Source organism: Gorilla gorilla, chromosome 11 (assembly GCF_029281585.2).
Source record: "Gorilla gorilla gorilla isolate KB3781 chromosome 11, NHGRI_mGorGor1-v2.1_pri, whole genome shotgun sequence".
NCBI classification, from domain to species: Eukaryota; Metazoa; Chordata; class Mammalia; order Primates; family Hominidae; genus Gorilla; species Gorilla gorilla.
Window position 1 is genome coordinate 77,370,365 of NC_073235.2, and position 12,059 is coordinate 77,382,423.

Sequence of the window (12,059 nt, forward strand, 5' to 3'; positions counted from 1 at the left end):
ATGCCTTAAAAATACAAAAGCCAAAAATATCTTGAAATCAGCTTTTTGGCTTTCTCTACCTTCTACTTTAAATCCACTGCTATGTATGCATACTTTTGAGAGAGAATTGAAGTTTGAATAGACAGAATACTAGTGAATAAAAACCATGCCGAGGATAAAAAAATTTTTTTTTTTTTTTTCTCTGAGACGGAATCTCGCTCTGTTGCCCAGGCTGGAGTGCAGTGGCGAAATCTAGGCTCACTGCAAACTCCGCCTCCCGGGTTCATGCCATTCTCCTGCCTCAGCTTCCTGAGAAGCTGGGACTACAGCTACCATGCCCGGCTAATTTTTTGTATTTTTTTAGTAGAGACAGGGTTTCACCGTGTTAGCCAGGATGGTCTCGATCTCCTGACCTCGTGATCTACCCGCTTCGGCCTCCCAAAGTGCTGGGATTACAGGTGTGAGCCACCGCGCCCGGCCAGATAAAAATGTTTTTAAATGAAATACCATTCAAGAGTAAGGTGCAAATCAATCCTTAATGAGATAGCACTTCACATATACTAGGATGTCTATATTCAAAGAGATAAAACAAGTGTTGAAAAGGATGTGAAGAAACTGGAAACTTCATACACTGCTGGTGGGACTATAATGATATAACCACTTTGGAAAACCATTCCATGATTCCTCAAAAGGTTACTTTTGAGTTACAATACGACCCAGCAACTTCACTGCTAGGTATATACCCAAAAGAAATAAAAACATATGTTTATACAAAAACTTGTACACAATTTTATTCATAATAACATTATTTACAGCAGTATTATTCATAATAGCCAAAAAGTAGAAACAACTCAAATGTCCATCAACTACTGGAATATTTTTCTAATATTATTCATTAGTAAAAAGGAACAAAGTACTTATACATGCTACAACATGGATAAACTTTGAAAACATTATGCTAAGGGAAAAATGGCAGTCACAAAAGAACATATATTATATAATGCTATTTATATGAAATGTCTAGGTTGTTTACATCAATAGAGACAAAAGTAGATTAGTGGTTGCCTAGGGCTGGGAGAGCTGAGGAGAAACAGAAAGTGAGGGCAAATGGATGTAGAGGTTCTTTTCAGGGGGATTAAATGTTCTAAAATTGATTATGTCATAATTTTGTGAATGTACCAAAAACCACTGAACTGTACACTTGAAATAGGTGAATTGCTATGCTATATAACTGAAGAAACAGTTTTAAAAAAGTAAGATATGAGAACATGCAAAAGCCATGCTTGCAAACAGAGTAAGAAAAAAAAAGATGCAATTTTATAATACACAGAAACAGTGCTTGGTTGCCTTCAGTAGATGTTTCATAACACTCTTTGAATAGAAGGCAGTCTTTTTTGGTCCAGGAAAAAAAATGAGAAAACAGGAAGAAAAAGAATCGGTGAGGCAATTAACCCTTAACATTTTTTTCTCTATCAAGTTAACACTTTAGCAAGCAGTCATTTTAGGTTCATTGATCAAAAAAGGGTGTCTTTTTAAAAGGGGGGAAAAAATGAGGACTGGGGAGTGCATGTTTATCTGAATTTACCAAACAGAAGAAACCTTGTAGATTTTCTTCCGTCTTTTCCTCCTGGTAGTCCCAGCATTTAATCTTAATTTGTTAATTGAAAAGGAGAAATAATAACTCAAAGGCTCTGAACACTCAGCCTATATATTTTAAGTTTTCTCACTCTGTAGACAGACAACACGGGAAGTCATTAATCAGAAGGCTGCTTGGTGAGCATGAGGTCCAGAGCAAGAGGAAATGAGGGATCAAATGTTGAATGGAACATTTCTCAAAGTGTGTTCCACTGAGAAAGTCCATGAAAAGGGGGTCTCATGATCAAATGAGTTTGTTATTAACAATACTCATAGGCTCTGGGAACTACTGCTGGAAAAAAAATTCAGTTGATTACGTTTAATGGCAGAGAGACCCATGTGGCTCCTTTTTCCTCTCCATGCCAGAGACAGCACTGCCAATGCTGGTCAAGACTCCCCTCCCGTATAGACCTTGGATGGAACAGAGGCCTCTACGACTTTTCTTTCTATTGCCCCAGGGCTGACCAATCCTTCTTCCAAGGAATTATTTAAATAAATTGATACATTCTGTTTAGTGTCAAATCTTTGGAGATTTAGGAGTTATTATCTTTTGTTTTGACCCAACGTTGCAACTAATGTCTTCATTTCTTCTCAAAATAAAAATAGCTCTTTTGGTTTTTTTTTTTTTCTGTTTGTAAAATGATACATGTGCACTGTAAAAAAAAAAATCAGGTAACTCAAAAAATACAAAGAAGTAACAATCATGTTTAAGTTAGTCACTAAGAGATAAACACCAAACATTTTGGTGATCATTCTTTTAGACACCTTTCTATTTAAGTACCCATAGGTACGAAATTTTATATAAGTAGTATGATACTATACATACTATTCTGTATAATAAATTTTATTTTTCAGATTGATAAAAGTTTTATGTTTCTGAATTTATGAAATGTGACATATTTTTAAAAGAAAATATAATTTTCCCAAACATCATGTTTTTTCAGTGTTTATCATTTGTTCTCAATTACTAAAATTTTTCCAAATAATTCTTACGTTATTGTCAGCATAAAATCAACGGGAAAGTGCCAAGTATTGTTAGGTATAAGGCATTCTCTGGAATATGTCCAAACATGCCCTGAAATATCCAGATACAGGGTTTGGGGATTATCAAGACTCTTGCACATGTCACTTTGTTCTTCTCCCAATTTAGAGAAGCTAAAATGAGTCAGATTAACAGAAATGTCTCTGGAGTTGCCAAATTTGGAGTTAACAAGTTCTCTTCAAAGTGAACCCTTTAAAATCTGTAAGGATACAGAAGCCCTTTTAAATATCAGTTCTCCATAGTCAAAGAAAAACTGCTTACTAAATTAATTATCCAAATAATTCTGGTAAAACATAGTTCCTACCACCCTTTCCACTCAGCATTCTAATTCCTCCAGCAATGATCTTTCTAAATCATAAATGTAACCCTATTGTCTTCTACTAAAAGCCTTCAATGACTCCCATTTCCTACAGATAAAGCCCAAATTCTTAAGCATGAGATTCTAGGCTCTCCTGGCACACTAAGTGCTAAAATTTCCCATACTCCCAGTCCCTCAGCAGACTGCCATACACGAAATGCTCCATGCTGTTCTACATTCCGGCACCATTTCTTCTTCGCAAAATACTTGTTTTTCATCATATTCTACCCTTTTACTTGGTAAGCCAGTCTACCTTTAAGAGCTAGCTTCAATGTCTTCTTTCTTGACCCACTTGAATAGTATCTGGCATGATATAGAAGCTCAATAAATGCTGCTCTTTTTAATAATTCAGAATCTGGAGAATTATTTCAATTGTCCAATTTAACAGTGAAGAGCAAGCCCCTCCAATTTCCATGAAAAGGCCTTGACACATATTAGTGACATACCAGGGATAAATATTTTTGGATTTTAATAAAAAATCTATGGGTTTCATTATGCTAAAATTATTAATATAATTAGACTTTTCTACCTATGCTCCATCTCTTGACTCAGGAAAAATGATTTTTACTCAGTGAAAGTTTGTCACACAAGGGAAGCATATAGACAGACATTTGCGTGTTCAGAGTGTGTAGTTGAAAAGAAGATGCTAGCCAGGCACTTGGTTATGACTCATGAAGTGTTTCAAAGTGATTCTCGGATTTTCTGTATGCTGATTTTGACAACATTTGTACTTGTTGTAGTTTAATGAGATATGGCGAATATCAGTTACAAGTAACCTAAAATAATTTAAGAGGTTTGATTGAAAACACATGGCTTTCATCATTTTTAGAACTAATTATTTAAAAGATATGTTTTATAAGACACTCTAGTTTTTCTCACTAAAAGAAAAAAATACTAGGTTGAGTTTGGACATTTTCTATGGGCCATTTTTCTGGTTTACTATTCCTGACTTCCGCTGTTTCTGATCTGCTGTTAGACCCATTCGTTGAGTTTTTAATGTCAAATACTATGTTATTTAGTTCCAGAATTTTCATTTGATTTTTGGAAATAGTGAAATTTAAGAAGGTGAAAAACCTTGTGGAGAGCTAATATGAGTGAATATATGAAATGATCTTTTAAATATCTGATATCTACTTTCTCATTGTCACCACTGTCCTGGATAAAAACCCAAACAATTTATGGGTATAAATGCAATCATAACCCATTCAGAACTAATTTTTTTCTTGCTATTTTTATCTAAACATTTTATTTTTGGGGGGATTGCCGTAAATGCCAAAAGGCCTTTACTAACTCAACAAATATGCACCATTTTTATCCTAATGGCTGTTTACTTTTCCTGCCTTAACAAAAATAATGCAAATAGGTGAACTATAGCCTAAAATTAGGATCTTACTATTATTTCTCCTAAGTCATCCATGTATTGCAGAGCACATTTGTTTAGACTCTGTCCAAGAGTTTTCTTGGAAATTAAAAAAAAAAAAACAATTCTTTATCAACGTTGGACATTTAATATGGCATAAGACTAAAGTTATGCATTAACTTTGACTTATTAGTGGGCTCTCTGTCAATGTTGGTTCCCTTTGACATAAAATACTTCTTTTTCACAATGACAACCTGCTAAATTTGTTCACTTTTACTAAGAAAAATAAACATTGTATGTATTTCACTAAAACTACAGAAGAAAACTGGAAAAAGAAACATTTAAAATGTTAACAACTTAAACAGGAACACTTTCTATGTAATGTATAGATTGAAAGAATAGAGGAAAATCAGAGAGAATAAGGAATTAAGATTTAAAAAGAAAACTCTCAGAAAATAATTGCAGTTACCCATTCTCACTGTTAGAACTTTGGAAATGAAGTTGTAGTATAGACTTTAGAATTAGACAAACCTGAGTTCTAGTTTCCTGCCTTATTTTGTATATTTAACCTTTTCAAGCTTTAGTTTCCTATTTATAAAACAGGGATAATAATCCCAGTATATCGCAAAAGGGACCCTTTAAAATTCTGTTATTAGCAGCATCCCACTTTCAAGAATCATATTCTTTATCCATTGAGATGCTTTCAGCCACAAGTATTACCTGACATTCAAAACAAGCAAACTCTACTCACTTAGACATAAGTTATTTAAAGTAATATCCCACATACTAAGTTCAGAAATGTAATAATAGCATGGATGGTCAGTATTCTAGTGATGTTATGAAGGACTTGTGATCTTTCTGTTTGTATTCATGGCTAGTCACAGCCTCAGCTTCAGTCTAAGGCTGGTTTTCCTTGCGTCAAAAGATGGCTGCCAGTGCAATCAGAATTGTAAGATTTCTTGTTTATGCCCAGCAGGAGAGTGTAAGGGAACCTCTCTTGTCTCTTGCAGTATGCATCCTTTCCTTCAGGTTGATAGGGCTAACATGAGTCTGCCTTTCCCATTCTTGAACCAGTAACATCTCGGGGAAATGCATGTACTGATTGCTTGTCTAACCTAGCATCTGCTCCTAGAACAGGGAAATGGGTCAGCTTCTTCTGGAAGGTAAGGCTGTGGAAGGAAGAATGAATGACCACACAAAATCTGGTTTTCTTTTCTTGTTGTAAGTGAAGGAAGAAGGTTGGAGGAAGGGAGGGAACGTGTATACCAGTTAGATAGTTAACTACAGCCAAGTACAGGCTGTACTTAGAAAGCAGTTTCTTTGTTAGGCAGATCAACCCATAATTTTTCAAATATTTTAGCTCTGGTCAACCTCTTACTAAAGTTGTATATCTAATTCTAGCTTTAGTAAATACTGTAGTAAGAAAACCAGGTGTGAGTTCCAAAGACAGTTTTATGTGAGGGCAGGTGTCAAAGAGTTTTGTAAAATATGTTTTGATTAATGTTCTTTTGCCTATAATATTTTAGAAATTTGATTTGAAATGTTTTCCAAACTGACTTTAGGTCAGCCTAAATTTTAGGCTGAGATGGGGCATGGAAGAAGATGCAAATGAAGAGCAAAAAATATCTCACCCATAGAAAACCTGTCATGCCACATGGTGAAAACTTCTTTTCTGACTGCAGAAAGTTGGTAGTGTGACAGCACACAACAATACACACTCCCCTAAACAGCACCTCATAGCATTCATTAGGATCCTCAGTGGAGGGCTAGTCTCCTTTAAGTGCAGGAGAGATGCCAATGCGTGAGGGAGGTGTGTTCTTTGAAACTCTATGCCCTACTTAAACCTTACAACCTTGCTGATCACACCATCAGATTTTCAGGCAGATCATTTATAGTACTGGGAAGGATAAGGCTGGACACACAGACATTTCTTAGGCAGTTACTTAACTAGTCCATAAAGTGGCTTAGAGTTGAAAAGGAGAGGTAATTTTGAGAAATACTTAAGAAATAAGATCGTTGGTTTCAGCTGTGTGAGATGAGCAACAAAGAAAAAGTCCTCTTAATCATTATCATACAGGTACAGTACCCAGGGCTTGCCAGGGTCCAAGAAAAGTGAAAAATACGGAAATATAAAAAATATGAAATATGAAAAGAAAGGTATGGCTCCAAAGCACAAAAAAAGAAAATTATAAAACTAAAGTTAATTTCAAAAGCAATTTACATAAAATCCTTACACAATTTTCACAGCAGAAAATATGTATTCGATACGAAGTATAGTGTGTAGTATAATGTAAGGTAGGAGCCTCTGGATGAATAGTGCCAGGCCTTACAAATACAATAAAATACACCTAAAAGAAAAACTGAAAATAATTTCTTAGTTTCTGTCTTATGGAATTGACTGAATAATAATGTGACCAGCTAATAAAGGAAATATAGATATCACAGCACATTTGGGAGAAAAGTGTTGAGTTCAGTTTGAGATATACTGAGATTGAGATGCCTATGAGGAATCAAGTTCAAGGACTTATTCCTAATTTTAGAGCCCCTAGTTGACACAGTAAATGCATAAATAACACTGATCGGTATAAAACAGACAAACTGGCTACCCCTTAATGGATTACGTGTATGTTAAAAACAAATTGATGTGAACTGGGAGAATCATCAGTTGAAATGGGAGTATCAGATAAGAATAATACATATATCAATGCAACTTCTATTTCAGACTTTGCTTAACACTTCCTAGCCATACATCAAGTTTAAAACAAGGAAAATGTCAATCATATTTGGGCACATAAATTACTCAATGTATATTGTGAGTAAAATTCCTCTATCTATGATCATTACAGCCCCTTTTTACTCACTATTATTTCTTTTCCAAGTAATGATTTTATGGCAATTTTCAGTAACAAAAGAAAGACTGTAAGTTACCCCAGAGATATTAATTTGAAACATTTCCATCAAGATTTACTGGGCCAAAGTGGATGGGAAGTGATTATAAATGTAAAGCCATGAGTAGAATGGGAGAGTGCAAGAAGGCAGGAATGAGAAAGAGATATGAAGGTCTGGGTGCTACTTTTCTTCAAACTAAATCCTTAGCCTTCAAGTATTTGCTGGTATCAGCTGGTGAAAACTGTGTGACAGATATAAGATGACAGGCAATGTGGCGTAATGTGGTGAAAGTACTTGAATTTTGTAGTTAGGAAAAACTGAGTTCAAATTAAAGTTTTATAACTTCTATGTGATCCTGGAGAAATGCAGGGGAAATGGCAACCAAGGGGAAAGAAAGAGAGGCTTCTGTTTCTCATTTTACCTCACCTTCTTCCTTCCTTATTCTGGACCGTTTACATCAAGGCTGTTTACCATAGATAATCAGATGACCAGACTATTTGGAAATAAGGTGGTGAAGAATTCTAGAATTATAATATGTTAGGAGTAGAAAGATGAAGAAACCAACTTCAAGAAATTCTGTGATTTGCCCCAAATCAGTCTTCTAATTCAATTAATGGTAAATTGAATAGGTATTTGAATTGCCATACCAGAATTTTTTTCCTGTATACCACAATTTAAACCTTAAAAAAACAGCATAATTAAGTAATTGAAGTGGAATTTACACTTTATAATTTACCATAAAAAGCAAATTTCCATGAACTCCTGTGACAAGCTCTAGTCTCCAAGTATTCAATTATTTCAGCATTCAGTATGAAATAATACTGAATTGTATCATTCTATTTAATAGAAAGATTAATATCAAATCTTGTGGACAGGAATCAGAGCAGGCCCTGCTCGCTCACACAGGTATAAGTGATTGGAGAAGGAATTAGACATGTTAGTCCTAAACATTAACATCAACTTTCTATCCTCTATTTGTGACTACCAAAAGAAATTTCATATATTTGACCTCTGTCTTCAGAAGTCTCTGCTTTTAAGTATTTTCCAAATAGATGAATGTATATATGAATGAACAAATAAAGGGATGAACAAGACAACGGATAAATATTCCAAGCCTTTGGTGAGGCAGCAATGTAGAATGATTAAGAGCAAAGACTCCGAAGTCAGACAATCTGGGTTCAAATAGCAGCAGCACAAGTTATTAAATGTGTGACCTTCATCAAGTTACTCAATCTCCATCCAGGTCTTCTGTTTCCTCATCTGTAAAATGGGGGTAATAACAATACATAGAGTTGTTGCAAGGATTAAATGAGGTTAGAGGCCTGGCATAAGGTAAGTCCAATGGATAAGTATGCTCTTGTATTATTGTTCTTACAAGTTGGGTTATTATTGCAGGGTTAGCAGGAGTATTTGTTTCTGGGCACTGTACTGTAAGCCAAAACACTAAGTGAAGCTCAGCTGATAGGGAAGAGCCAAGAGCTCCCAAGAAAAACTGTTCCAACCAAAAGGCAACCTAAGAGAAATGGCACTGACTTTAGCTTTATGAGTTATGAAGATCTTTTCTCTTGATCTCTTTCCTTATTCAAGAAATTGACGGAAGCCGACAAGCTAGACAAACAGGAAAGAAGGGGTAAGATGGAATGGAAGGAAGCAGCTACCGCAAAATGCTTTAAAAGTTTTTCAGGCCGGGTGTGGTGGTTCACGCCTATAATCCCAGCACTTTGGGAGGCCAAAGTGGGTGACACGAAGTCAAGAGATCGAGACCATCCTGGCCAACATGGTGAAACCCCGTCTCTACTAAAAATGCAAAAATTAGCTGGGTGTAGTGGCACACGTCTGTAATCCCAGCTACTCGGGAGGCTGAGGCAGGAGAATATCTTGAACCCGGAAGCGGAGGGGTTGCAGTGAGCCGAGATCGTGCCACTGCACTCCAGCCTGGCAACACAGCGAGATTCCATTAAAAAAAAAAAAAAAAGTTTTTCTATTCTTAATTACTGAGTGTTACCATTCACAAGGAATTTTTAAAGGGTCTCAAAGCTATTAAAATGGTAATTAGATCCCAAGAAAACAAGAACCAATTCAATTACATGCTGGATGCTTTTAAAATTTAAAGCCCTATATTAAGAGAGTTTTAAATAAAGCACAGTAGTAATTGCAGGCCCATGACCAACCTTAAAGCCAAAGTGTAGGTCCCTGGCTGCCGCTGGCTCTCCCGGATGAGGTAGCTCCCCTCAGCCACAATCAAGAGCTGGTCGGCTGCTTCTCTGGAGATCATGCCATGAAACCTAAGAAACAAAGTCTATTCAGAAACTGTGCTTTCTACATTTTTCAATAAAACAAGATAAAACAACGTCCCACCACCACCACCTTCTCCTGTTGTTTTCAAGACAAAGTACTGCCACATAATGGAAGGGAAGCACTTGGGTTTAACTATGCTTGTGTTTCTCTGGACCTGGCCCCCAGCCAGCTTCTCTGTGGTGATAATAACAGCACCAAAGTACTACCCAATCCAGTTAACAACCATGGAATCAAAATTCACATCCATCTAAGGGAAGATCAACCACCTCTCTCAAGAGGACAATTCCTTTCTTACATATCCATTTAACCATATGGCTTGCTAAAGAAAAGAAAAAAAAACACAGAAATGTATCCTATTTTCCTTTCTTCCCATTAGTAGCACTGCTCCAAAATTTTGGCTGAGTCTATGTTGGCAATTTTCCAGGACCCTGGGTTGTCCTTAATTGGCATGATTGCCCAATAATGTGCATAATCTGCATTTCTGAACACTCAAGCCCAAAGCAAACAACTATAATACTTGTTTTCATTCCCTGCTAAAACCTTATCTTTGATTAACATAGAAAAACAGAGAAAAAATAAACACAAATAACATGCTCTTTACACAAACACAGATGAACCTATAACAATCTGGCATAAAACACTGAAAAAAATGTCAGTTGTGACACATATTAAAAATAAAAAGCCATCTTACATTTTTATAGCGATTTACAATTTACAAAGAACCTATATGTCCTTCTATAACTCAAAGATAATGAAGGAATTCAGGACATGTCATCCCAAAATATGCCACTGTGCTGTATCGAGTATTTTGAGCTAAAGACACTTCAAAAACATCAAATGCAGACACAGGCTTTCTCTGACTCTCCCTATCTACCTAAAGATAGATCATCCAAAAGGAACTCAACTGTTACCAATGTCCTCCCATGAGTTTCAGCAACCAGGGAAGACTGACTCTTATGGAGGAGAGAAGACTAAAAGTCGACAACACACTCGTACAAACTCTGTCACAAACTATCATTTACCTTCCCGTAAATGGCCAGAAACTTCCCTCCCATTCCCCTGTTACGATGGTATACAAACTCTCAAATCTCACTTTTTGGAGTGGGATTCACTTTATTTTTTTCTGTGATGCCCCTGTGCAAGTAGTATTAAAAATTAATAAATTTGTATACCTTCTCTCCTGTTAATCTGCCTATTGTTTGTTTATTTCATAGATCCAGCTCTCAAACATAGGAGGGTAGAGGGAAAGTCTTTCCTCCCCTACAATAACTGCAATGACTCATTGCTCAAAAGAAATTTTGCAGCTTTTACTGGTACTAAAGAAACAATAGTCACTTGAATTTGGAATGATACATTTAAAAGGCGTTGAAATGGCACCTTAATAATTCAGGAACATTACTAGGGGCAAGAGAAAATTTTCTGGAGTTTTTCCTGATAGGGATGGTTCAGTCTCTCAATTTAAGTCTTCAAACGGTTCACAGTAGGCATGTTCAAATCATGACAGCTAGGTTTACAATGGGCTCCTGAATTTCTTATCTCCATAAATTTCCCAATCTTTGAGAACTAGGTCCAAAGGCTAATGCTCTGAATCTGCTGCAGGCAAGGAGATGGTAACCTATCCCTTGCTATTTAGCACGTTGGTATATATTTTAACTTTACATAATATCAAATAATACAGTTGGTAAAATATAGTTATCAATCTGTTTAAAAATTCAATTAACTGGCTGGGCGCAGTAGCTCACGCCTGTAATCCCAGCACTTTGGAAAGCCGAGGTGGGTGGATCAACTGAGGTCAGGAGTTAGAGACTAGCCTGGCCAACATGGTGAAACCCTGTCTCCACTAAAAACACAAAAAATTAGCTGGGTGTGGTGGCAGTTGCCTGTAGTCCCAGCTACTCGGGAGGCTGAGGTGGGACAACTGCCTGAACCCAGGAGGTTTTATAATTTTTAAAACCTCATTGCAGGCCGGGTGCGGTGGCTCACGCCTATAATCCCAACACTTTGGGAAGCTGAGACGGGTGGATCACCTGAGGTCAAGAGTTCAAGACCAGCCTGACCAACATGGTGAAACCCTGTCTGTCCTAAAAATACAAAAAATTAATGAGGCATAGTGGCGGGCACCTGTAATCCCAGTTACCTGGGAGGCTGAGGCAGGAGAATCGCTTGAACCCGGGAGGTGGAGGTTATAGTGAACCGAGATCGCACCATTGCACTCCAGCCTGGGCGACAAAAGCGAAACTCCATCTTAAAAAAAAAAAAATTCAATTAACTTAAAAGAAAATCAAACTAAAGAAAACAAATTCTGAAACAAAACTTGACAATATATTTAAAGAATTTTAAAATTATTTGCACAAGTTGATCAAAAATTTCTAACCCCCAAGACCCCACGTACTGAGATGTTTCATATGGTGTTACTTCCAATAGTTTAAAAGCAACCTATTATACCAAAAGAAGAATGACTATATAAATTACAATACAACCTTAACTTTGAAATCACC

At 36.4% G+C, this 12,059-nt stretch overlaps 1 protein-coding gene across 4 annotated transcripts in view; it reads right to left on the reverse strand.

Annotated features, from left to right (window-relative positions):
- CHN1 (chimerin 1) overlaps positions 1 to 12,059 on the reverse strand; it is a 206,667-nt gene that overhangs the window by 106,113 nt on the left and 88,495 nt on the right. For 3 of the 4 annotated variants that reach the window (XM_055379201.2, XM_031008772.3, XM_055379198.2), the window contains exon 5: positions 9,435 to 9,548. In XM_055379201.2, coding sequence (XP_055235176.1) covers positions 9,435 to 9,538 — 104 coding nt within the window. In that variant the 5' untranslated portion in view covers positions 9,539 to 9,548. Of the gene's footprint in view, positions 1 to 9,434; positions 9,549 to 11,698; positions 11,806 to 12,059 lie in introns of those variants that run through there. The other variant, XM_055379202.2, reaches the window with a different exon arrangement.